At 40.0% G+C, this 26,994-nt stretch overlaps 1 protein-coding gene across 1 annotated transcript; it reads right to left on the reverse strand.

Moving 5' to 3' along the window:
* Nucleotides 1-20,663: 20,663 nt before the first annotated feature.
* On the reverse strand, nucleotides 20,664-24,956 carry LOC118798241 (polymeric immunoglobulin receptor-like). The gene is made up of 7 exons (XM_036557636.1): nucleotides 24,604-24,956; nucleotides 24,172-24,471; nucleotides 23,774-24,100; nucleotides 23,129-23,257; nucleotides 22,825-22,887; nucleotides 22,529-22,632; nucleotides 20,664-21,202 (listed from the first exon to the last, which is right to left on the reverse strand). The coding sequence occupies exons 1-7, from the start codon at nucleotides 24,641-24,643 to the stop codon at nucleotides 20,912-20,914; spliced, it is 1,254 nt and encodes a 417-aa protein (XP_036413529.1). The 5' UTR covers nucleotides 24,644-24,956; the 3' UTR covers nucleotides 20,664-20,911.
* Nucleotides 24,957-26,994: the final 2,038 nt, after the last annotated feature.

Genomic DNA, 26,994 nt, shown 5'->3' on the forward strand with positions numbered 1-26,994 from the left:
ACACACAAGGCTGAACTTAGGCTCCTATATGCCACCTTCTTGCTTGAATTTTCCCATTCCACCTTAAATGTTGCAGCAGGTACGTTCTGGCTCCACAGACACCAGAACTGTGATTGCTGCACTCATTTAAGGTGGAATGGGAAAATTTAAACAAGAAGCTGACTTTGGCTTCTTCCAGGCAGTGAGTATTTTTGGAACAGTGGGCTTGTTTTCAGAAAAACAAGCTTATCTTTATCTACCATACATATCCACCCATGCATCTAGCTAATATTGACAGTTATAAAAAATACACATGAGGTGGTTTGTAATTTACAAACAATAAAACATTGTGGATGTATATGTTAGCTGATCAGCTTATTAATACGGTCGATGTTTAACATTGTGCCCATATTTGTCTCATTCGTGTGGGTTCAGTGTCCTGAAACTGGCATGTGAGCTTCTAGTATGGGGAGGAGGGGGCAGGGCAGACAACTCTCTCCAATATATTAAACTTGGACTGCAGTACCCATTTTCAGCACTTTCTGTCAGTATTACATATTGCTAAATTTTCTATCTTCCTGTCTTCCATCAGTCACAAATTGAGAAGTATTAAATAATTAAGAGTGATAGTGTCATATTTTCGTAATGCGACATATTAGACTTTACTCAGTGATGTTCAAAGCTGTGCAAATTAAAGCTACAGGAAAACTTACTGGTGCTCTGAACACTAACTTCACACACATAAACTACAGCTCTGAGAACAACAGGAAAAGTATATCTTACCAGTGACCTGTAGCTCAATCACTGTGTAGAGGGAGTGATAACTGACTGACTGTCCTCCAATCCACACTCCACAGAAATAAACTCCTCCATCATCTTCACTCACATCACTGATTCTCACACTGAGAACTTTAGATCTTCTGTCATCAGAGATGGAGAATCTGCCTCTTTGAGTCTCTGAGGTTTTGATCACTTCAGTAAAATTTTGACCACCCTGTTTAAATAAGTACTGATAGCTTGTTTTAAACTCCTCTGGATATGAACAGCTGATGGTGACAGTCTCTCCCAGATAACCAGACACAGTGATTGGCCTCATACAGCAAGAATCTGTTAATCATACAAAATAATAAATGTATCAACTCTTTTAGATCACCTCAAGGATTTCACAGCACCTCTGCATTCAGAAGAAACTCAATGTATAGAGGATTTAATAACTAATATCATTTTAGAATTTCTGACCTGTTTTCACTTTCAGGTTCACATCATGTTCCCACCCTCCAGTCTCTCCACACTGATATGATCCAGCATCCTGTAAACTCAGGTGTCTGTAGATCACTGTAAAAACTTCACTGGAGTCACGTAGAGAAACTCTCCCTTGATGACTCCATTTATCCTGAAATCTTCCAAATACACATTGCTTTGGTGTTTGATTTGGTGTTTCTTTACAAAAATATTTCTTAAGCCCTCCATACTGTTTGTGTTTGCAGTAGATTACGACACTACCTCCTGAGTAGCCAATCACATCAAAGCAGCTCACTGGACCTGCCAATCAGATTGAAATATCTCACTCATCTTTCTGATCTCATTAAATTCAACCAAATTTCCTCACATCTACAGTTCTGTATCAAAATAACTACAGCACAAAAATAAATACTTCATAAATGTATTAAACCTGAATGTTGTTCTTAATCTGAAGTAGAATATCTGACCTGAGATCAGGCAGACGGTGAAGATGAGGAGGATCTTCATCCTGAACTGAACTTCAGCTTCACTGAGATCATTAAAACCCACTGTCTTCAAAATTCTGTTTCTTTTTGTTCTCCTCAGAGTTAAACTCTACTCTTCTCTGTAGTGTGTCGTTCTCTTTGCATGTCTGTGTCTCCTCTTCTCTCTGGTTTAGTTGGTTCTTGTTTCTGTGGTGTCAGAGTTCTTAAAACTCAAACCTCCTCCCACCAGCATGTTTGTTCTCTGAAATGCCTGCATAACAACATGCAGTGTTGACTAAAACATTTATACAGCAGTAATAAAGAACTCTCAACTATTATTTTCATACATTTTAGATTCATTCATGTTAAGAAGTTTTGTGTGTTGATTCAGTTTGTAACCCCTTTCCCCCTTAAACTGACCAGTTAAAGTTTTCCCTTCCACACGGATTCAGTTCCAGCTTCTGAGGCCAGGATCTCATCTAAAGACACTTCAACTGGTCTTAAAGCGGTTAAAGGTAACCTTCCACCTCCACACTGGAGGACCAGAGCTAAGAGAGTGAGGATTAGGGTGATTTTGAAAATAATTTTTAAAACTCTCTTCCTTTCTTTCATGTCACATTAATAATAAATAAATAACTGATAGTGTGATTGTGGTCATATCAGCATATGTTGTATGCAGTACAGCAGTAAATCACCCCACCCAAGCCAAAAGTAACAGACGCACTCACAGTCGGCCTGTTCTCTGTGGGTTTTAGCTGTGTGGTAACTGCCTTTTTCTTTATGCTAAAACTGACCACAGGCTGCTTCTAAGCATGCGTAGCCAGGGGAAGTGTCTCTTTGACAAAGTCCAGTTGGTTAGTATAGAAGAGTACTGTCTCTTTAAGAACAGGCCCACTTGTCCCCAGCTAGGAGTCTGTCTCTTTAAGAACAGGCCCACTTGTCACTACCCAGAGCTTGGATTGCTGTCTCTTTAAGGACCCACCCACTAATAAGTATATGCAGCAGCGATAGTGCTTTTAGGACCTCTTTGAAATAGTCTGCATTTATGCGCGGTCAGAACGGCTTCTTTGGGGTTAAGCTGGTTGTCTCCCTGTTGGTGAGGTGGGCGCTTCTGTTCTAGGTTCCCTCATAGGTGTACTCCTGAGTTCATGCTATGGGAGGTTCCCTGTTGCCCATGAGTGTTGGTTGTAGCATCCTACCTTGTAGGGGGTGAATGATATGCAGGGAATCATCCATTTAGCTGCTGCTGTTTTTGCCCTTCTCCTCTGTTTCCTTATTTACCGACTGGTGCTGGTGCTGGTATCCATCTTCAGAGCTGCAGTACTGCAAATTCAGCCCCCACACTTTCAGCTCCCTGGGCCTCTGTTTAGGAACTGCAGCCACACTTTCGGCTCTTATGAGTAAAAGAAAGAAGTGTGGATTGAACATCTACTACTTCTATTAGAAATTATTTGTACAGTAACATTTTTGGTTCTTTCAGTACTGAAGCAGATTTCGATGCTACAGGCTGCTGTTAAACATGCACAGGAGTAAAACACTCCAGACTTCAGCGCACTGCCTCATTAAACACACTAGTTTCAGCTCATAAACTAATTAGCACGGCCTTCATGAACTGAATTCAGTGCATTAGATGAGGGTAAACGTTAATCTCCGCAGCACTTTGGCCCGGAAAATCCCCAGTTTGACATGCCTGCCCTATGTAGTGCACTATGTAGGTCTTAAAATGATGACTTCATCATCCAAACAGTGCATGATATGTCTAGGTTAGCAAAGAGCTATTTAAGATTCAGTCACATTTGCACAATTACCTACAGGGCAGTGAACAATATTTGTGTAAATGTTCAAATTTCATAATGCACATAGTGCACTATGTAGGGAGTAAGGAGCCATTTGGGACAAAGCCACACCCAGCAATCACACAACATTTTCACAATGTTGTCTACTTTCTTACAACTTTGTCACAAGGTTGTCAAAAGGTGGTGCTGTTTATGTTGTCTGAATAAGGTTGTTACAACATTGTCACAACCTCATTATTAAGCAACAATGCCATATGGTAGTGCTGTTGTTGCTTCTGCTGATGTGCTCCTGTAAGAAACTGTTGTTGGTGTTGTTGATGTGCTCCTGTAAGAAACTGTTGTTGGTGTTGTTGATGTGCTCCTGTAAGATGCTGTTGTTGGTGTTGTTGATGTGCTCCTGTAAGAAACTGTTGTTGGTGTTGTTGATGTGCTCCTGTGAGATGCTGTTGTTGGTGTTGTTGATGTGCTGCTGTAAGATGCTGTTGTTGGTGTTGTTGATGTGCTCCTGTAAGATGCTGTTGTTGGTCCTGTCGATGTGCTCCTGTAAGATGCTGTTGCTGGTGTTGTTGATGTGCTCCTGTAAGATGCTGTTGTTGGTGTTGTTGATGTGCTCCTGTAAGATGCTGTTGTTGGTGTTGTTGATGTGCTCCTGTGAGATGCTGTTGGTGGTGTTGTTGATGTGCTCCTGTGAGATGCTGTTGGTGGTGTTGTTGATGTGCTCCTGTAAGATGCTGTTGCTGGTGTTGTTGATGTGCTCCTGTAAGATGCTGTTGTTGGTGTTGTTGATGTGCTCCTGTAAGATGCTGTTGCTGGTGTTGTTGATGTGCTCCTGTAAGATGCTGTTGTTGGTGTTGTTGATGTGCTCCTGTAAGATGCTGTTGTTGGTGTTGTTGATGTGCTCCTGTAAGATGCTGTTGGTGGTGTTGTTGATGTGCTCCTGTGAGATGCTGTTGGTGGTGTTGTTGATGTGCTCCTGTAAGATGCTGTTGTTGGTGTTGTTGATGTGCTCCTGTAGGATGCTGTTGTTGGTGTTGTTGATGTGCTCCTGTAAGATGCTGTTGTTGGTGTTGTTGATGTGCTCAACAACATGTAAGATGCTGTTGTTGGTGTTGTTGATGTACTCCTGTAAGATGCTGTTGCTGGTTCTGTTGATGTGCTCAACAACATGTAAGATGCTGTTGTTGGTGTTGTTGATGTGCTCCTGTAAGATGCTGTTGTTGGTGTTGTTGATGTGCTCCTGTAAGATGCTGTTGTTGGTGTTGTTGATGTGCTCTGGTAAGATGCTGTTGGTGGTTCTGTTGATGTGCTCCTGTAAGATGCTGTTGTTGGTGTTGTTGATGTGCTCCGGTAAGATGCTGTTGTTGGTGTTGTTGATGTGCTGCTGTAAGATACTTTATAAATCAAATAAATGCAGCCCAAGAATTGAATCTTAACATTATAATCGATTTTTATTTCAATAGCTATTTTTTTTACAACTCTATTCATTTCCTAAGTGAGTTGTTTTACATTGTTGTAATACTCGACTAATTTGACAAGTATAAAATTCTTTATTTGTATCAAGGTTGGAATTAACAAAAAATAGGCTTTCCCACTCCGTCAATGAGTACCAAGTATGGGGATATCGCACTTCTGTGAGCGCTACCTCCCAGTCACTCAGCAACTCAATGGGTTCAGCAAATTTAGTTGTGTAACATGAAATTATTATCAGGATGAATGTCTTTGGAGGAGTCGCTCAGGAGAGTCACTAAGAATCCACTCTCTTCCATGTTGTGTTGTTTATGATTTTCATTTTGTTCCTATCAATTCTTTTTGAACTTTGACAATGTCACTGATGTCCTTGGCAGGAATCCAAGAGTAATTTGAAATTTATCAGGCCAGCCCACCCATTTCACTAAACACATCTTTTCCAGTTTTGTAACTTTTCATTCAAGATGTTCTCCATTTTAATAGCTCTTTGCAAACTCTCAACCCCTCTGTAAGACCCTGGGTGAGAGGGTGTGTAATATATATGTTTCAACAGCTGCTCAGTTATTTTGGTGCACCATTATTTGTAATAATGGACATAAACGAGTGTAAAGTCAACATTTTATTGTTACAAACTCAGAAATCTAATGACATGAAATAGATTAACATTATTATCTATTAAAAAAGGAATTCGATTTTCCAACATAAACATTGTCTTTTGTTCATCATTTTTAAAACAAGCATACAGGTTTCACAGGTTAAGATACACAAAAATGACTGGATTTCCATTCAGCCAATATTTCAAACATGTAATATAAAACATGATACATATATTCATGGAAAGGATTTGAACTATTTACAGTAGCAGAGAGCAGATTGTTCCAATTCATGTTTGAACATTGCTCCATAGTTTTTTCTAGTTTTGAAACAGTATGTAGGTCTATGTGTGACTGACTTCAAAAACAGTTTTCCTCATTAACTCTCAGTTCAATTACTTTGCAGAGCAGAGATGTATCCCGCACCTTCAGACGCTTCTTGGAGAGGTTAGCGATGGTGGAGCTGAGGTTACCCATGTGTGTATGATTGGTCAGTTGGATCCAGAGAGCAATGAAAATTCCAGTAGTCAAAAATATCTTGGTTCACTTGTTCGCTGGTATGGACGAGATTCCGCACGACATTAGAGTTCTGCCTAAGGTGTATTTTAGCCAAGGTTTATAGTCAGTTTATACACAGCACGGATGATGGAAAGTACAGTGGTACTTATACATCTGTTAAATTCATCAGATGCTTTCAGATGAGTGGATCCTGTAGAAGTGTTATCCATGTTTGGAATATAAGAGTACATGTTTAAGAGTTCCTGAGCCATTTCAGCAGATGATCTGTTGTCACTACCAGTACAAAAACCTTGTGACTCGTTGACACAGGTTTGGCTTTACCCAGTACGTGATTGGAAAATTTAAATCGATATTAGCATCATAGCATCTCAAAATGGCTAAACAAAAACGTATGAGGGGCGGGGTTTCTAGATAAAAAAACCCGCTGAGAGTAAGTTGTTATCTGTTAAAAACAGCTGGCTAAAAACTGAATGTTTTTGGTTTTTAGATTAAAAAAACCTGTTGAGGGTGCAGTTGAGAGTAAGTTTGTATCTATTCAATACGAGTGGTTAAAAACTGTTGAAGGTTTTATGGTTTCTAGAAAGGGTGGAGGTTTCCAGGAAAAACGGTTGAGGGTGGGAAGGCAGGACGTCTGGGGTGAAAGGTCTGAGGTGGGACTTACAGCAAATACACACTTACGATTAGTCGAAGGGGTGGGACTTCTGTCAAATGCACGCTTCTGGGGCGTGGCTTGCACCTGTCAACAAATTTGACATGCAGAAAGTGCCCCTGTCTCTGACATGCATTGTTATGAACTGTTGGATATGAACCGTGTTGTCTGCCTTGTCCTTCACTCCTCTCTCCTTATTCCTGTGTATTGCAATCACAGCTGTTGTGAGTTTAACATGGGAGTTGGGTAAGTTTAATCAATCTCTCAGTCTCTGCTATTGTTTTATCAGTCATGTCATCCAGGCTCGAGTCTTTCAAGCAATGGCTGCAGATTCTCTCTGTAACTTCCACTGTGTGGTTGTTACAAACCACAGCAGCTTGACAGAGCCATTGTTGCATCCGAGACACCTCTGTTGCTGCCCTCTGCTGGTCTTTTGGTGTTTTTCTTTCTCTCTCTGTTTCCTAGGTGGAGTCACAACTATGTAGGGGTGGGTGCCGTTTATTTTGATGTATCCTTTTCTCCTGTTTACCTGTTGAGGGAGGTAGGCTAGCACCTACTGTATTTTCTTTTTATATTTGCATATTGTTTTGAATAGGTTTGTTTGTTTGTTATTTTGGCATCAGTCCACCCTGAAGTCAACAACCCTGTGACAAACAATACAACCTATTCACTTTAACATTAAATCGGTGTGCTGATCTATTTGTATTTATGTTGCTACCTCTTTTTGCTCTAGACTAGATTAAACTATGTGTGGACAGTAGAAGGGGGTTCTAACAACATGTGGGAATCACTAGAGAGGAGTGAAGAACTGTGAAAACAGCTGCAATCTGCAGATTAAAATGAAAGCAATTGTACTAATTATTGAAATATAAAAAAAAACAAAAAAACATTGAAATTAATTAACTGAACTAACACTCCTTGTATGTATATGGGTTCAGATACACCAGATTTAACCACAGCAGAAACAGTAATATCTTCATAAATATATTGTCCAAATGTTGTGCTTAATTTAAAGTTGAATAACAGACCTGAGATCAGGTAGTAAGTGAAGATATGTAATCAAGGATTCAGATACAGCAGATTTATTTGCAAGATTCTTTATTAATTATAAAGGCAAGATCGAAAAAAACACTGCCAGGTCAAAATACTGGGAAGGATAAAATGACAATATTACAGTAGGGGCCTACTGTAGTGTCAGAGTATTGGTAAAAACCTGGTATAGCACAGACATACTAGGCAGCCAAGAAACATGAAGACTAAAAGCCAAGAACATGGTAGACAAATGGGCTAAATCTCAAAAACGTTTTACTCTGGAAAACTTACTACAACAGTCGCAGATTTTAGGATTATATATACTGATCAGTAATCCATAAATCATTCCAGTTGTGGATGGTAATTGACAGTGACCGATTCCTCTGTAAGAGGATCTGGATTTTTCGGGAAATTCGCAGTGGCGTATGTTGGGGCTTCATTGGTGAGTTTAGGAAGCTGGACCATGCTGTAGGTATTCTGGACAGGAGGGATTGATGGGAGTTGTGCAGTGGTGTACACAGTGTTTGGTGGGATCAGAGGGGGCTGTTGGATGTTGGACAGTGGAGTAAAGTGGAGTAGCTCCGCTGCCTGAATGAGGTCTGGTGTCTCTAATCTCCTCATTGTCACAAGTAGTGTAAGAAATCTGAGGAAAGAGCAAAACTGTTACAAGAAACTACACACATACATGAAACACTTACGATATGTACATGTACACACTTAGGAATTATGATAGTAGCATTTTTGTTTTGTGCTAAAATGTGTAATCTGCTACTCTTTATCGGAAATTGTACAAGTTAGTTCGGCCTTACAATCTGATTGGTTGAGAAGCGCTCTAAACGTGCTGATATTCGTTATAACGGCACGTCTTTTTCGCACCAAAACTGTATCACTCTGCTGCGCGTTGACAAGTAACGAGCTTCTTACTCACCAGCTTCTTGTTCGATTTATTCCGTTCCACCCTAAATAGCACCTGAGGCACTAGAATGTAGTTAACTGCTGCACCATTTAAGGTGGAATGGGAAAATTTGAACGAGAAACTGACTGGAACTTCACAACTTTTTAGTGTTTGACAGTTTCTTGTTAATTTAACCTTAATTTCAACACTAAACCTACAACTACTCCTAAACCTAACCCTAACCTTAACTTCAAAACTAAACCTACACCTGCTCCTAAACCTAACCTTGAAGTTAGGTTATCTGTGTTGAAGTTAGCTTTTTCTGGCATGTAGCATAGAAATTTGAATTAAGTCCTTCAGAGTGTGTTTAGAACACAATCTATTCATTCTAAATAATGAATCTGTATTCAGTTATATCTCTAACACACACACAAACAGGTACATACCTTATTACTGCTTCCCATCTTTTCCATGTTTGGTGAAGACATTGAGCCTATTAACCACAAAAAAACACAAATCAGTCCTACTTTGTACATCTACAGTATGTCTACTACAATTTACTTCTTTACCGACCTGATAATCCCAGGATCTGTCCATACGTACACACACATTTTTAAAAATGTAAGATTTTCTCTGCCGTTTCGTCCACACGCAAACTGCTTTTTAGCTCACAGAAAATGGACGAAAACTCCTTCCGGGGTGAAGGTATTCAGAAACTTTGTTTTCAGTGTTCAGTCATTTACACAGGAAAAACAGGTTTTTGGCTTGTAATGTTAAGAGACTGCACCATTATCTCCTTTTGATGTCAGAGTGTGCTACACTGTCTCATTTGTTTACATGATGCAATTTTGTGCAATGGCTGATGAAGCCAAATTAGTGCTAGTTTTAACATTGCTAACAGTACCTGATGCATGTGCATGTACACACATAAATGTATAGTTACTATTATACTATATTGCAAAACAGTGGTGTCAATGTGCTACAGAGGTGACTGCTATATCCAGCTCTCCCACAACCGAGACCCCACCGTCAATGTGTCCAGTTTTGGATGAGACCTGGTCGGTCCTCTAAATAGTGGGAGAACTTTGAAAACTAAGTGGTTGTTGCAGAAGACTAGCGAGAGAATTTTGGATTGTTAAGGACATCGCTGTTGTTGTTGAGTGAGCTGCTTCACCCGCACATTGATGAGCAGACAACTGTAATGTTCAGTTAAACATAGATCATAATCATATCCCTTTACGGACCCCATTAAAGCAATCTATGGCTGTTTAATGTGTTTATTGTTGTGTTATACATTATTATATGCAGTATTGTGTGTGCATGTGCTGTGATTGTATTTAGAACATTCTGTTCTGCCTATTTTTGTTTATCCCTACATGGTCATTTCTGTCACACCTGTCACTTGTCATGTGTAGGCTGGGCCCAATTGGTCAGATTTATCGTCAGACTGGATGAACAGTTATGTAAATATACAGACTCATCTAGTCTGGACAAATACTATCAAAAGAAATTGCCTGTTCATCCAGATAAAATATGGTCCTTAGATAAGAGGCCAAGCATGTCATTCTGGCAACCAAGTAGTGAGCAAACTCATCAAAGGACCATATTTAATCTGGATGAACAGATAAACTATGTCCCTTAGATGAGTATTGGAAGTATAAACATAAGGAGAGGTTTGATGCAAACTTTAAAATAAGCCTAGATCAACCTTGTCTAATATAGTAACTGGTACTATCTTTCTGGCAAGCTCAGTTTCAAGCTTCAGATACAACTGAAGCTGTTTTTAAAAGGCCTAAAGTACTGCTGACCTCAGTTTTTCTAGTTGTCCTGTGTTGTTATGGTGGCATTAGGTGTCATCAATCAGCTCATGGGGCAAGTTCTCCTGGTTCAATTTTTTATGACTGAATTGGTCCAAATCCAAAGATTATGGCTTACTAAAGGTTTAACCTGTCAAGCTGACTGGTTTTCCTTACCCAAATATCAAGCAGTATCCAATTAACGATGCAGCAACATTAATGAGGCTATTCAACACATTGTGGAGGATTTAGTTAGACAAGGTATGTTTCCAATCCCAACGTTCCAGCAACTCGCTCATATGGCCGATTCTGAAAAGGGATTTATTTCATCTGGTTGTAGATCATCGTGAAGCCAACAAATGCATCACAAAAATTGCACCTGTGGTAGCTGATCCATCCACCATTTTTAATGGATTGTGTCCTGAACATTGTGTTTTCTCTATATTCGATATGGCAAATGGATTTTGGTCAGTGCCGCTGCATGACGACTGTCAACTAAACCAACGGTTTATATAAGGGCATACGACACAAGACCTGAGACAGTGACGAATGGACAGGACATCAGACTGGTTCCTGATTAGTGGCTGAAGAATTAATACCAAAGCCGATCTATGTCCCCAGACTCTGCCCTGTAAGCTGTTTAAATGCAGAAACCTTGTTTCTTGGTGCATCTCAGTTTGTAGAAGATCATTGCTGATCCTCCAAACAGCAGCAGAGCAGCAAAGATACATACAGTGATGAAGATCACAGAGGAATCTGGGAGACAGAAAGAACAGAGCATGATCTTTAGCTTTCAACTTTTGGAGGACTGAAATGTTGTTTATCAGATGTGAGTGCAGTTCAATTGCTGGTTATGGTTCTGTGAGTTGAGCTGATAGTAGATAAGAACACGAGTATGAATGAAGACTTAATTATGAAAAAAATTACTAGGTAGGTACTGCCTTTACACTATAGAGTTTTAAAAAGTTATGGCTATAACTAAGAAAATATATATGGATTCAAAGTGATATTAAGTACAGTAATACATACCAAAATGATGTTCTTCAGATGTAATTGCTGGCAGTGCGGTTGTGGTCTTGTAGGCTGAGTCTTCAAAATACCAAGAAATAGAATAATAAAAAAAAAACAATACAAAAAAACTATAAAAGAAAACTGATTTATGAACAACACAACCAAAAGGTAGGTTACACATACTGAAATGCTCTTCTTCAGATGTGGATTCTGGTAGAGCTGATGAAGTTCTGTATGTTACTGTTGTTTTTGTAGTTGTGCTTGAACTTGGTGGTGGAGGTTGTTTTGGAGTAGATGATGTGTATTTTCCTTAATGTAATATAAAATTAATGAAATACTAAATTAAAGCATTAAAACTTAATGACATATAGCATCCAGGATCTAATGTAATGCATTGCTCTCTACATCTGTCCTCACCGACCTTCTTTACCATAAATGAGTTGTTTTTTTGGTTTTTTTGGTTTTGTTTTTTAAATCTTTCATTATACATGGTCATACACAGTGTCGTCAAGTTGAGACCACAACACAAACAGGATGGACAAATTCAAGTCTACTCTGTAACTTCCTCTGTTCTCACGCTCAATGTGTGTGTAAGAGCTGGGCTTCTACCTTTACATACCTTTAATTTTTACAATAATATTCAGTGTCATTATTCACTGTTCTTGCAATCTAATCTGTCACAAATTCTGACAAGCATGAGAGAAACTGACAATGTATGTACTATATCATTATTTTTCAAATATTTTTCCTCTGTCATCAACTGAAGCTTACTGAACTCTCAGCAGTAACTATGCACAAATAAACAATGAAACACAAACATTAGGAAAAGTTAATGTATCTCACCAGTAACCTGTAGCTGAGTCTCTGTGTAGAGGGAGAAATAACTGACTGACTGTCCTTCATTCCCCACTGCACAGAAATAAACTCCTCCATCATCTTCTCTCACATCACTGATTCTCACACTGAGAACTTTAGAGCTTCTGTCATCAGAGATGGAGAATCTGCTTCTCTGAGTCTCTGTGGTTCGGATCACTTCAGTAAAATCTTGACCATCCTGTTTTAAATAAGTACTTGTTTGTTTTAAACTTCTCTGGATATGAACAGTTGATGGTGACAGTCACTCCCAGATAGCCAAACACAGTCTTTGATCCCATACAGCAAGAATCTGCTAATCATACAAAATAATGAACTTCTGCACTTGTTTGGATTCTCTGAAGGATCTCACAGCACATCAACATTTACAAATAACTCAATTCGTAGATCATTTTATCAGAAATATAATTTCAAAACTTAGAATATTACTCACCTGTTTTCACTTTCAGCTTCACAGTCTGATTCCACACTCCAGTCTCTCCACACTGATATGATCCAGCATCCTGTAAACTCAGGTTTCTGTAGATCACTGAAAGAACTTCACTGGAGTCACGTAGAGAAAATCTCTTTATGACTCCATTTGTTCTGAATTCTTTCATTTACACACTGCTTTGGTGTTGCCTTGCAAAAATATTTATTAATCACTCCATACTGTTTGTGTTTGCAGTATATTATGACACTACCTCCTGAGTAGCCAATCACATCAAAACAGCTCACTGGATCTGCCAATCAGATTGAAATGTGTCTCATCTCTCTGAGCTCATGAAATTCAACCAAATTCCCTCAAATCTACATAACTGCAGCACAAAAGAAACCGTTTCATATATATGTTAACTTAGAAAGCTTAATTTGGCATAGAAGAACTGACCTGAGATCAGGTAGAGGGTGAAGATGAGGAGGATCTTCATCCTGAGCTGAACAGCCGCTTCACTGATGTTCACACACACTCCAGTCTGCTATTTTTGAAATTCTATACGTGTATTTTGTTTTCCTCTTTTCTTTCTCGTGTAGTGCTCTCTGTGTATGTGTCTGTCTTCGTCTTCTGTCTGGTTTTGATGGTTCCTGTCTCTCTGGTAAGTGTCAGAGTTGCTCAAACTCACAGTTCCTCCCATCAGCATCACTGACCACATACTGATAAATACAGAGGATATCCTGAGATCATTTTGTGATATGACATTAAGAAATGATAACATGGCTGAAAAAGTAGCATAATCAAAACATTTAAACAGCAAACATAAATTATTCACATAATCAGTGAAAATGTTTGGAGTTCTGTCCACTTCCAGTGGTGTCCTGCAGTCCATAGTTGGCTGTCCAAAGTTGAGCTTCCTCTATATCCTTACTGCAGCTTTAGATGAGGACTGCAGTGTTGCAGACTCAGCAGCTTTCTTTTATCTAAAATTCCATAAGATACAGATGATAACCAATCAAACTGGATGGTTTTGTTTTGTTCATCTGAACAACAATGCAGAGAGGAAGATATTTACATGTGAGTAAAAATGCATTCATTTATTATTAATTTATTAATTTAATTTGTCTTTGAGCTGCATTATGTTTGTAATCTGAATTCAGATACTGTAGATAATCAAATTAGAGTCAAGTTGGACATGTAGAACCGATATACTGTGAGTGGCACATACAGAACCTGCACATTGCATGAGTCTGTCCCAGATATATACATTTAAACCAAACAAATACTCTTGCCTTATGGGTTCACATGTTGCTGATGTGTCAGTACGGACTAAGCACTTTGAGGAGGACCACAAGCCTTGGGTTACTATTTGGGACTGGGACAGCACATGTAACCCGCCCAGGCTCAGCCAGAAAAGCACCATGTGGGCCCACCACCTACAAGGTCCAGCATGGGGGACTAGTGCAGTACCTTACAGGCAGTGGGAGATGGCAGGGAGGTCCTTGGAGGCATGGACCCCTGCGGCAGAAACTGGCTCTGGAACCAAACTCTTTGATAGGGGTCAGTCCTTCTCCTTCTTCTTCAATGCTCATGTTAGCAATGACTGGGAGACCTGCAGGGGGATGACTGGGAAAAATGGCATGCCCGATCTAAACTCGAATGGTGATTTGTTATTGGACTTCTGTGCTAGGCATGGATTGTCCATAACAAACACCAAGTTCAAACACAAGGATGTTCATAAGTGTACATGGTACCAGAGCTCCTTGGGTCAAAGGTCAGTGATCGACTTTGTTGTTGTTTCATCTGACTTGGGACCATATGTTCTGGATACTCGGGTGAAAAGAGGTGCTGAGCTGTCAACTGATCACCATCTGGTGGTGAGTTGGATCAGATGGCAGGGACAACTCCTCCAGGAGAGCTTTTCTCATAGTCCAGAGAAGATAGGAGACAAGGAGTCTGAATGGACCCTGTTCAAAACCTCCATTGTGGAAGCTGCCAGGTGTAGCTATGGCCAAAACATTGTTGATGCCTGTCATGGCGTTAACCCAAGAATCCCATGGTGGACACCAGTGGTGAGGAAAGCCGTCAAGCTGAAGAAAGAGGCCTTTAGGGACTGGATGGCCCAGAGGACTCCCGACTCAGCAGATAGGAACTGACAGGCAAAAAGGCGGCAGTGGTGGCTGAAGTAAAATCCAGGGCTTAAAGGAGGTTCTCTGCTGTTTGCAGATGATATCCTTTTGGATCCATTGCATGGATGCCTCCAGCACTCACTGGACTGGTTTTCAGCTGAGTGTGAAGCGGATGGTATGCGGATCAGCACCTCCAAGTCTGAGTCCATGGTCCTTGCCCGGAAAAAGATGGCATGCCCACTCATGAAGGAGTTTAAGTATCTCGGGGTCTTGTTCACGAGTAATGGCAAGAGAGATTGTGAGATTGGCCGCAGTCTGGGACAGGTGGAAGCAGTAACTGGGTCACTGTACTGGACTGTAGTGGTGAAGAGGGAGCTGAGCCATAAGGCAGAGTTTACAGGTCTGTTTACTGGTCAGTGTACATCCTGACCCTCACTTATGGTCATGAGCTGTGGATAATGACTGAAAGAATGAAATTACAAATATAAGCGGCGGAAATTAGTTTTCTTCACAGGGTGGCGGGCTACACTCTAGTTGATAGGGTGAGGGGCTCGGTCATCGGGGAGGAGCTCAGAGCAGAGCCACTACTCCTCCACATTGAGAGGAGCCAGTTGAGGTGGTTCGGGCATCAGTGGGCGTTTACGAGGCACAGCCTACGGGGACGAGACCCCGGGGTCATCCTAGGACCCACTGGATGGATTATATATCCAAGTTGCCCTGGGAGCAGCTCGGGGTTCCTCAGAACAAGCTGGAGGAAGTTGCGGGGGGACAAGGTCATCTGGAATTCTCTGCTCTCCCAATTGCTACAGCAACCCATCTGGACTAAGAAGTTAAAGATGATGATGATAAACACAAAGCAATGGTTCTGTAATTATGTAGTTTATTGTCAATAAGTTTGTTAAATGTCCTACTCAGTATTCAGCGATACTTTAAAAAAAAAGAGTATATATCTGCAACGTCCAGAAAACGTAAAAGGTCTTTTCAAGTCAATATGATCATTTGATCACATTCTTTTGTGAACACAACTCTACAATTTTTTTGATAGAAACTCAGTTGTGCACTTCAAACAATAATTGTTTTGCAGTTGGTTTATAAAGCTTGTCTAAACTGGCAACAAATCAGTATGACAATACACTTTTGTGGATGAAGCATGGATAGGTCAATTAGTTTTAGTGTTTAGACTGTGGTAGACTGTTTCTGATTAGTTGGTTTTGGGGTTTAGACTGGTAGACTGAATCTAATTGGTTGGTGTTGGGATCTAGGCTTTGGTAGACTGAATCAAATTTTTTGGTGTTGGGTTTTGCATTTTAGTAGACTGAATCTGATTGATTGGTGTTGGTTTTTGGGTTCTGGTAGACTGAATCTGATTGGTTAGTGTTGGCTTTCAGGTTCTGGTAGACTGGACTCATGCTGATGTTTTGGTTCCCAGGTGGATCATTTTCATAATCATAATCAGCCCGAAATTAGATCAAGACAGTAAGTACAAATTTAAGTATAAATGAACAGTTAATCGAAGACCATTTCATAGACTACGTTTTGAATAATCATCTGCTATACCTATGAATAGTTTATCAGACTCACTAAAGCATACGCTATCAAACTCTATCATATAAATGTTTCAGATATTTAGCTATTTGGGATGTTTTGTTTTTTTTTGTTAATACATGACATGTTTTGTAATGCATTGCCTCCTTTCTGTAAAGGATACTACCTTTAATACTGTTTGTTTAGATGTGTGAAAAATGTAACTGTGTCCATAAATGTCCATTTTCTCATGACTGTTTATTTAAAGCAGTGGTCATCAACCCCAGTCCTGGAAATCAACCTTCCTGCAGAGTATAAATCTGCTACAAGAGCTAATTAAACTTTTCAGACATCCTTGATTGACTGGATCAGATGCATTGGTGTCAGGTAAAAGTGGAGAACAAACATTAGATTTACCTGTAAATCTATAAAGGAATAAAGGACACATTACAGCACACAGCTACTTCATGTTCTTTTGGCAGCAAAGGGAGACGCATGTTCCACAACAGCAGTGTTTTGTTTCTGATGTCAAGAAGATCATCATGTTTTTTCCAGGAAGTACCATCCAAGTTTATCAGGGTAATGAGCTCCTCTGACAACTTGGAATTCATGCTGCAACAACACTTTCCCAAACTAAAGCCTAGAGTCAAGTTACCTAAGGTGCCTACGCACTGTCCATTCACTGAGCGAGCAAGTATGAAGAAGGCGTTCATTGGGCATCTTTTCAGTGCTGGATGAGAACACAATAGAAATAATAGAACCAGTATCAAGCAAAGCAGATACTTCTGAAACCATAGCATTCATTAGTGAATCATTTCTATCAATGGGAGAGTGCAAGGTGTTAAGGTGGGGCTCTTTTGTGAGGGCTTGTCCTTCAACAGCAGTTAATGGGAGTTTCCCCTCCTGGGTGAAGTAGGATCACACATTTTTCTCAGGAGACAGGAAATAAACTATGTGTCTGTATTTAGGACTCATTTCTTTTTCTCCTTGGAATGAGAATGGAGAATTGTGTTGGCTGCATCTTTCATCTCTATACCTTTCATGTTGTCTGGAGTAAACAGAAGAGGCAAGACGACATTCATAGTTGGGTTCAGAGTGACAAGCATAATGTTGATCAGGTGAGTAGTAGAGTTGTGGACGGTATGATTGGTAGTGAGAAGGAGAAGGTCTGCAAGCATGGGAATATGTTCCCTTTGTGAGAAGAACTTAACAGACCAAGAATCTAAGCACTGGGTAAAGTTTTTACAATGTTTGCAGTGAGATCGAGCTCCTCAATTGCCTGAACAAGTGTTATCAGAAGACTTAAGCTATGTTTACATTACAAGCCTCATTTCTCAAATTCGATTTTTTGCTCAAATCCGATCTCTCTGACATGATCGTTCACACTCATTTAAGTAAGTGATTCAAATGTCATTAATGTGAACGAACCGGCGTCCTGAAATGACCCACATGAGCACATCCTACTCAGTAACGTGACATGAATGAATCACGAGCATCATCAGCAAACAAACTAACGAGCAGAACAAGCTTCACTGAGAAGATAATTAACTCTGATCAGCTCTCAGCTTCATTATTAGAGCGAGACGAAGGAGAAAAAGGTGAGATGAGCTGCTTTTCCACCGTTTACAGGCTTTAACTTCTGTTCGGCGCCGCTGCCATGGTAACGCTGAATGATGGCGCACGCGCAGTGGAAAAAAAGTACATGAATTCCGATCCGAGTGTCACATTAAGGTCGCATGGCCACGAATCGGATACGTGGTCCTAGACGTATCCAATCTTGGACCACATATGAAAGTGGCTCAGGCTGGATTTGAAAAGATCAGATGTGCGTGTCCACACAGGCCTGAAAACATCAGATCTGAGTCACATTAGGGCAAAAAATCAGATTCGTGCCACTTCAACCTGGTAATTTGAACACAGCCTTAGAGTGAACCATAGCTACCTGATCTGAGGTCAGAGGAAGAGGTGGACAAGCATAATTGTATTGTAGTGTAGTATGTGCTCTCTCACAGCAGCTGGCAATAATGACAGGTTTCTCTATGCTGGATGCACCATCTAATGGATTGTTGACTGTAAGGTTGGGGCTAAACTGGCCATAAACAGCAGAATTTCTCTTCTTCCTTAGCATTGAGACCATAATTAAGGAAGGCTGTACAAATCTAAACTCTCACCAGGCTTACAAGGGTGAACATTCACATGAGTCTGAGAAAATGGAAGAGTGTATTTACAACTTCAAACATCCTGGAGTTTTTCTTTATCTAGGCTATAGCTCTCTAAAGATGCTGTATCAGCCAGATGAGTTGGTAGAGCTGAAGCCAACACTCTGGATAAGTCAGTAGCTGGAATATGCATTGCTTGCACTGCTACATCAAAGTGGCAAGACCAACTCATGAAAGATTCTGTGCCATCTCCCTTAAAAGCAGGTGAAAGATCAATTTTTAGATTTCCAGATAAATGGTTGGGGGCCGTCTGCTGCCGAGCAGCGCCATCTACTGTTGTCTGTTGGGGCTCAGGCTCAGCAGCTAATTGTCCAGATGCACTATCAGCCTCAGACATGTTGAGAAAGAAACAGGTGGGAAAAACTCACAAAAGTAGGCAAAAACTGCAAAACAGTAGAAACTGCAAAACAGAGCTGAGACAAAACTGCAAAAATCATTCATCTCAAGCGAAAAGCAAAATACATTAGCTCACCAGTTTCATAAAGAGTGAACATCTGTGTGGAAGGTGAAATCTAGATAGGGAAATCATCAGCAGTCTCCTCAGAAAATCACAAAAACACATAAAAACCACCAAAATAAGCCAGTGCTGCCACCAAATGTAAGTGTGGGGCTCGATAAAAGGTTGTTGGATCACTCTTGGTTTATAAAGGAAGCAGGATGGAGATGGATTATTCTCTAGCAGCATTTTTATGGGTTAAGCCTCACAGTCTCAGTGTTGAATGTTTTTGTTTTCTTTAGACAGCAACATGACTTCCTCGTACTTCTTACATCATGTGACTTCTTAATCCAGTCCAAAGGCAGAATTGATATTTGTGTTAAAAACAAAGAATATACATTTTGCTAAAATGCTTTAGACTTTTATACCACTAGAATTAAACATTTAAGCATAGAAAACATTTTAACACTATAAAACTATTAAGTCCTTCAGCCTAACTTCCAACCTTCCACTTCCATAACCCCGAATGAGCATCCAATCCACATCAATAATTAGTCATATTTAGCCAATCAATACTATTTGAATATTTTTATATGTAATACTATATTTTTTAATGTTTTAGACAGCTTGTTGTGGTCACTGACATTAGTTAGCTTTTAATTTTTACAGTGTATCAGCTAAAAAAAAATCATTAAACTGAAAAAGAAACCATGTGTAAAATTATGCCATACATTTAAATATATATATAAACAGTAAAGACAAAACTATTAAAGAACTAGAACATAATGGAGTTAGGCAACTGGGAAATCTATTCATAAAAAACTTTACTCATTTTGATATTTCATTTACATTTATTGCATGCTCTTATTCAAACTGTCTTATGGTCAATTGAACAGAAACGTTCACATTTTTGACTTAACAATAAGTACAGTACAGTAAAAAAAAACAAGTACAGTAAACAATTATCTAAGGCATTTAAAAGATATAAAGATATAAAAAATATATAAATTGCAGAGCTCCATTGCAGACATTTGATAGCTTTGAGATGTGGAAATACTTTCTTAATTACAGATAAACTTAAAGCAATAGCAAAAGCAATTATGTAGGCCAATGTCAAAAGGTTTGTTAAAACTCAATCAGCAATATTTAAAATGATTAGTTTTAAAAATATGTATGTTCAGTGTGCAGCATCATATCAGTTTTTATTTTATTTTATTTATTAAGGTAAATAAATAAAAATCTGATCATTTGGTCTGAGGGACTAAAGTCTGGTAGACTGATTCTAGTTGCTTGTATTTCAGATGTTTTGCATTCTTTTGTAAATAATTTAGCTAGATTCTATGCAACCTAATCAGAAACATTTAAAATGTTTTATTAATTTGAAATTATGTTCATTTTGTATGACTGTGAAAAGTTGTGTTATGTTATGAAAAAGAATTCTTAAATTTTTGATGCAAACTCAGTTGTGCATTTCAGTTTTTTAACTTATTTTTAACTTTGTTAAGCTTGTCTAACCTGGCAACATCTGGTATGTAAGTACATAATTGTAATTTTATATTTACAATTGTATTTACAATTTATATAATACCAACCAAAACTGGTGCATGAGTAAACAATTGTAGACGGGACATGGATCACTCAATCAGAAGTGGCCTTTAGACTCTGATAGACCAAATCTTTTAGATTTGGACTCTGGTTGGCTGAATCTGATTACTTGGTGTTGAGTTTAGGCTCTAGTAGACTCCATCTGATTAGTTAGTCTCGGGGTTTAGGCTCTGATAGACTGAATCTCACTAGTTGGTAATGAGGTTTAGACTCTTGTAGACTGAATCTGATTGATTGGTCTTGGGGTTTAGACTGGTAGGCAGAATGTGATCAGTTGTTGTTGGGGTTTAGATTCTGGTAGACTGGATCTGGTTGGTTGGTGTCAGGGTTTAGGTTCTGGTAGACTGAATCTGATGGGTTGATGTTGGGGTTTAGGATCTTGTACGCTAAATCTGATTGTTTGTTGTTGGGTTTCAGATGTTTGTAGAATGAATCTGATTGGTTGGTGTTGGGGTTTAGGCTCTTGTGGGCTGAATCTGATGGTTTGTTGTTGGGTTCCAGGTTCTGGTAGACTGGGCTCATGCTCATCTGTTTCCCAGGTAGGTCATTTTCATAATCAGCCTGAAATAAGTGCAAAAGAGTGTTTTTACATGAACTTAATTGATCATAATCTGACTTTGGCAGTTATCTGATTATTCATGTGCTCATGTAAACAGCACACTCTCATTACTTAGACCAGATTACAGTTGTTATCAGATGTCTAGAAATCTAATAAAGAGATCTGGATTTTAGTTCTGTAGTCAGGTTTTTCATCACACCTATACCCTTATTCTGATTTCTTTCATTTTTCTCAGTCTGTGCATGTATAGAAACAGAGCACTGGCCTGGAAACAGCAAGGAGTATTTAACACAGCACCCATAAGGCAGCAACAAAACGCTTTTAGAGCGATGCTGAAACCAACTACATGCTTGACGAAATGAAGGATTCAAATATTCTTCATTCTTCATATTTTACTGATAAAGTGACTCAGGCTTTTTTTTAAAAAAAACCTGTAGCATGATATTTGAGTTTTATGGTATGTCCTATTCTGTGAGTTTACTGATCACTTGTAAAGCATATATCAGAATATTGCCTGACTCATGTAGACACAGAGTTTTCCTATTCTGATTACCCAAGTGCATGTAAACATGTTTAATGAAGTACTGATAAAGGTTTTCAGATTAAAGGTGCATATTAACTACAAATTAACAAGTAATTGAGGAAAGTTTCATAGGCTACTGTGGCATGTGCCTGTCCCCCAGCCCCCCCAAAAAAATGCTGCCAGCACAGCCTTACCTGACATACAGAGGCTGTGCTGGCAGCATTTTTTTTTCATTGGGGCCTGGAGGACAGATGCATGCCACAGCTACATATTACCCAATCATCTGTCAAAAATAAAAGATTTAGTATTGTACGTATGGATTTTTTTTTGTTTCATTTTGTTCTGTTAATTATAAGTGGGCGACACTGTGGCGCAGTGGGTAGCGCTGTCGCCTCACAGCAAGAAAGGCCTGGGTTTGATTCCCGGCGGGGTGACCAGGGTCGTTTCTGTGTGGAATTTGCCTGTTCTCCCCGTGTCTGCGTGGGTTTCCTCCGGGTACTCCGGTTTCCTCCCACAGTCCAAAAACATGCAGTCAGGCTGATTGGACATGCTGAAATTGCCCCTAGGTGTGAGTGAATGTGTATGTCTGTCTGTCTGTCTGCCCTGCGATGGACTGGCGACCTGTCCAGGGTGTATCCTGCCTTCCGCCCAATGACAGCTGGGATAGGCTCCAGCACCCCACCGTGACCCAGAAGGATAAGCGGTTTAGATGATGGATGGATGTTATTATAAGTTATTTTGGTGTTTCATTTTATCATTTATATAGTGAAGACATAAAAACTGTGTGTGTGTGTGTGTGTGTTACCTGTTCTTTCCTTATCTTGCCTCTCAGTTTGTAGAAGATCAGTGTTGATCCTCCAATCAGCAGCAGAGTCACACAGACACACACAGTGATGATCACAGAGGAACCTGGAGATGAGAGACAGAAACAACAGGCCATGACCTTAAACTTTCAACTTTTGGGGGTCTGAAATGTTGTTTATCAGATGTGAGTGCAGTTTAATTGCTGGTTATGGTTCTGTGAGTTGAGCTGACAGTAGATAAAAACATGAGTATGAATTAAAACTGAATTATGAACAACAAAGTGACAGAAACACTCACCAGCATTAGTTTCCTCAGATGTGACAGATGGCAGTGTTGTTGATATGGTCCAGTAGGTTTTGCCTTTATAATATAGAGTTAAAACAAACAAACAACAACAAAAAATATGTGAATTGAAAGTGACTAAAAAAAGTGCAGTGACATGAACAAAAATGATTATTTGATCTGATGTAATTACTGGAGTCTTAATAATATCAATATCAATAATATCAAATAGAATAAAATAGAATAATAAGACTAATAAAAAGTATAGGAGAAAAATGTGTTGTGAAAAACACAACCATAAAGGTAGAGTCACACATACTGAAATGCTCGTCTTTAGATGTGGATTCTGTTGGTGCTGCTGATGTGGTTCTGTATGTTGCTGTTGATTTTTCAGTTGTGCTTAAACTTGCTGGTAGAGGTCGTTTTGGAGCCAGTGGTGCTTCTTTTCCTTAAATGTGATATAAAATTAATTAAATTAATACATTTATGAAATATGATGCCCAGGATGTAATGTACTGTAATGTCTCTTTCTCCCTCTCTCTCTCTTTCTCCTTCTCTCTCTCTCTCTCTCTCTCTCTCTCTCTCTCTTACTGACCCTCTTTACTCTCAGCGAGTTATTATTAATATCTTTCATGATATGTGATCATACATAGTGAAGTCATTTTCAGACCACAACACAAACAGGATGGACAAACTCAAACCTAAATTTACACTCTGTAACTTCCTCTGTTCTCACGCTCAGTGTGTGTGTAAGAGCTGGACTTTTACCTTTACATACGTTTTATTTTAACAATAATATTAAGTGTAATTAGTCACTGTTCTTGTGATGTACTCAGCCACAAATTCTGACATAAATGAGAGAAACTGACAATGTATGTACTGTTATTAACCGAAGCTTTTCAAACTCTCACCAGTTCTTATAAACAATGAAACATGAACATTGGGAAAAGTTAATGTATCTCACCAGTGACTTGTAGATGAGTCTCTGTGTAGAAGGAGTAATAACTGACTGACTGTCCTCCAACAGTCACTCCACAGAAATAAACTCCTCCATCATCTTCTCTCACATCACTGATTCTCACACTGAGAACTTTAGAGCTTCTGTTATCAGAGATGGAGAATCTGCCTCTCTGAGTCTCTGTGGTTCGGATCACTTCAGTAAAATATTGTCCGTTTTGTTTAAAGAAGGACTTCATGTTTTCCATGTCAAACTGCTCTGGATATGAACAGCTGATGGTGACAGTCTCTCCCAGATAAGCAGCCACAGTCTTTGACCCCAAACAACATGGATCTGTCAACCAAACAAAAATTATTAAGGAGGCAATATTATAATATATTTTGAAGTATTTCAGTGTTTCTCACCTGAGTTCACTTTAAGATTCACATCATGACTCCACACTCCAGTCTCTCCACACTGATATAATCCAGCATCCTGTAAACTAAGTTGTCTGTAGATCACTACTAGAACTTCAGGATAATCGCAAAGAGAAATTCTATCTTCATGAAACCATGTGTTCTGAGTTTGATTAGATTTTAAATACACACACTGCTTTGTGTTGGTGTTACAAAAATATCTGTTGTTCTTGCTATGAAGTTGGTAATCACAGTAGATCATGACACTACCTCCTGGATACCCAATCACATTAAAGCAGCTCACTGGACCTGCCAATCAAATAGAAGATTCTCACTCATCTCACTGACATCATTAAATTCTACACTTTTTGTACAGTTCTGCATCTAAACAACTGCAGAAGAATAGATCATTAGAAGAATCAAAATATTAGAATAACTGACCTGAGATCAGGTAGAGGGTGAAGATGAGGAGGATCTTCATCCTTTACTGAAATTCTGCCTCTCTGATGTTCACTAAACTCCAGTCTTCTCTCTCCAAACCTCTCTAAGTTTGCTTTTGTTCTCCTCAGAAGTAAATTCTTCTTTTCTCTGCAGTTTGTACTCCTCTCTCTGTCCGTGTGTCACCATCTCCTCTTCTCTCTGGTTTGGTTGGTTCCTGTTTCTCTGGTAACAGTCAGAGTTCCTCAAACTTACAGCCCCTCCCAGCTGCATCACTGACCACAGACCAAATTTAACACACAGGATATTATGAGATCAGTTCTTGTGATGTGACATTCACAGGTAACAGGACAGTAGAATCACTGTGATTAAATCATTTTAAATGTGAAAAGAAATTACTTACATGTACTGTTTCTCTCTGTTTTCATATTTATTAGAATACATAAAGTTTAGAGTCGGTTGCTGTGAGTCTTGAGTTAGTCTTCTAACCTCCCCCCTCAGTATCAGGTTTTATTATAGTATCTGATGACAGCTGAAGTCAGTGTGATAATGTTACTAAAAACACTGCTTTTTTATCGATGTGGGCTCCAAAATGTGCAAATGGAAACAACCTCTGTATTTTGTCTAATGTAATTATTTACTGTATTTCCATTTTTCAGCAGCTCCACATAAGAGTAATGAGTTTTCTGAGCTGATCAGATCCACACTGATCCAGGACCTGCTTGTTCTACGATCAGGTGAACACTGAGCTTTTTACAATCCCATTTCCAGAAAATTGGGACACTGTGCAAAATGTAAATAAAAACAGAATGCAATGATGTACAAATCTTTTAAACCCTATATTTAATTGAAAATAGTACAAAGACAAAATATGAAATGTAAAAAAAAAATGACAAATTGTATTGTTTTGTGCCCATTTTGAATCTGATGCCAACCACACAAATCTCCAAAAAGGTGGGAGCAACGGAAGCCTGGTAAGGTTGTTTAATGCTACAAAACCTGTGAGTTTAGTTTGCAAGAGTTTGGTAACATGATCGGGTATAAAAGAATCCCAGAGAGTTTTTAGAAGTAAAGATCGGGAGAGGTTGACCACTCTATCAAAAACTTTACAGGCAAATAGTGCAACAATTCAAGAATAACGTTGCTCAATGTAAAATAGGAAAGAACCTGAGGATTTTCATATATAGTACATATCATTAAAAAATTAAGAGAATCTGCACTAATGCAGGGGACAAGGCCGCAAACCAATAGTAGCTTGTCATGGTCTTTTGGACCTCGGGTGGCATTGCATTAAAAACAGACACAATCCTATAGTGGAAATCATCACATGGGCTCGGGAAGACTTCTGAAAATCACTGTGTGGCATGCGCCCGCCCCCTGGGCCCCAATGATGACAGCCGTGAGAGCTGGAAGGAAGGCGGGCCTGAACACCCAGCGGCGACGAACCTCAGCAAAGACAGCAGGGAGGGAGCCATGAGTGTGGAGGGGGTGGAGCGCAAAGCCCGAGCCCTGCCAAGTGACGCGAGTGACGGCAGGAGGAGGAGGAAGACAACGATGGTCCTGGCAACGAGAAGCACGATAACGAGCGAGTCCCGAGCTCCGCTGCCTGAGCCCCACCCCCTGGTACGCACTGAGGCTGAAAAGTGGGCAGCTTAGCATAGCATAGCGTTGGTTTTGTTTGTTGTGTTTATTTGTGTGATTAAAGGAATATGGCTGCTGCAACCTGAATCCTGCCTCCAGCGTCCTCCTTGAGCCCGGGGTAGCACATGCCATGCCACAGTGGTGGCGAAACCCAGGAGGAGGACGCCAAAACACCAAGGGAGTCTCCGTGGTAGAAGAGGAGGCTGTCAAGACTCTGGTACACCTGCACCTGGCTGGCGGGAGCTGCAGGCTGTCTTCCAGGATGCTGAAAAGCACTGGAAGCAGCTTGAGGAGCAGCAGGTGGAGACCCGTCAGATGGTCAGGAGCCTGCTGGCAGAGCGGCAACCCTCAGTGTGCATGAAGGCAGGAGCCCCCCTCTCTCCACCCCTCAAGCCTCCAGTCCCAGCTCCCAGGAGGACTGGAGGCCTTCTCCCCCCCTTCCCCCTTCCTGCTCTGAGGGCGCTCAGAGCTCACCTTCACCCCCCTCCAGTCCCTGCTCCGAGGGCGCTCGGAGCTCACCTTCACCCCCCTCCAGTCCCTGCTCCGAGGGCGCTCGGAGCTCAACTTCTCACCCCTCCCATCCCTGCTCCGAGGGCGCATGCCACACACTGTATATGAACATAGTTTGCTGTTGCGTCCAAAATGCAAGTTAAAACCCTTCCATGCAAAGAAGACACCATATATAGACAGGATCCAGAAACACTGCCACCTTCTCTGGGCCTGAGCCTATTTAAAATGGACTGAGGTAAAGTG

Source organism: Colossoma macropomum, unplaced genomic scaffold, assembly GCF_904425465.1.
Source record: "Colossoma macropomum unplaced genomic scaffold, Colossoma_macropomum, whole genome shotgun sequence".
Classification (NCBI taxonomy): Eukaryota; Metazoa; Chordata; class Actinopteri; order Characiformes; family Serrasalmidae; genus Colossoma; species Colossoma macropomum.

Coding starts and splice junctions, on each gene's coding strand:
- LOC118798241 (XM_036557636.1), bottom strand. CDS start 24,643: ATGAAGATCCTCCTCATCTTCACCCTCTACCTGATCTCAG. Junction 24,101..24,171: donor GAATCTTAAAGTGAACTCAG/GTGAGAAACACT, acceptor TTTGGTTGACAG/ATCCATGTTGTTTGGGGTCA. Junction 22,888..23,128: donor ATCTAAAGACGAGCATTTCA/GTATGTGTGACT, acceptor TATATTATAAAG/GCAAAACCTACTGGACCATA.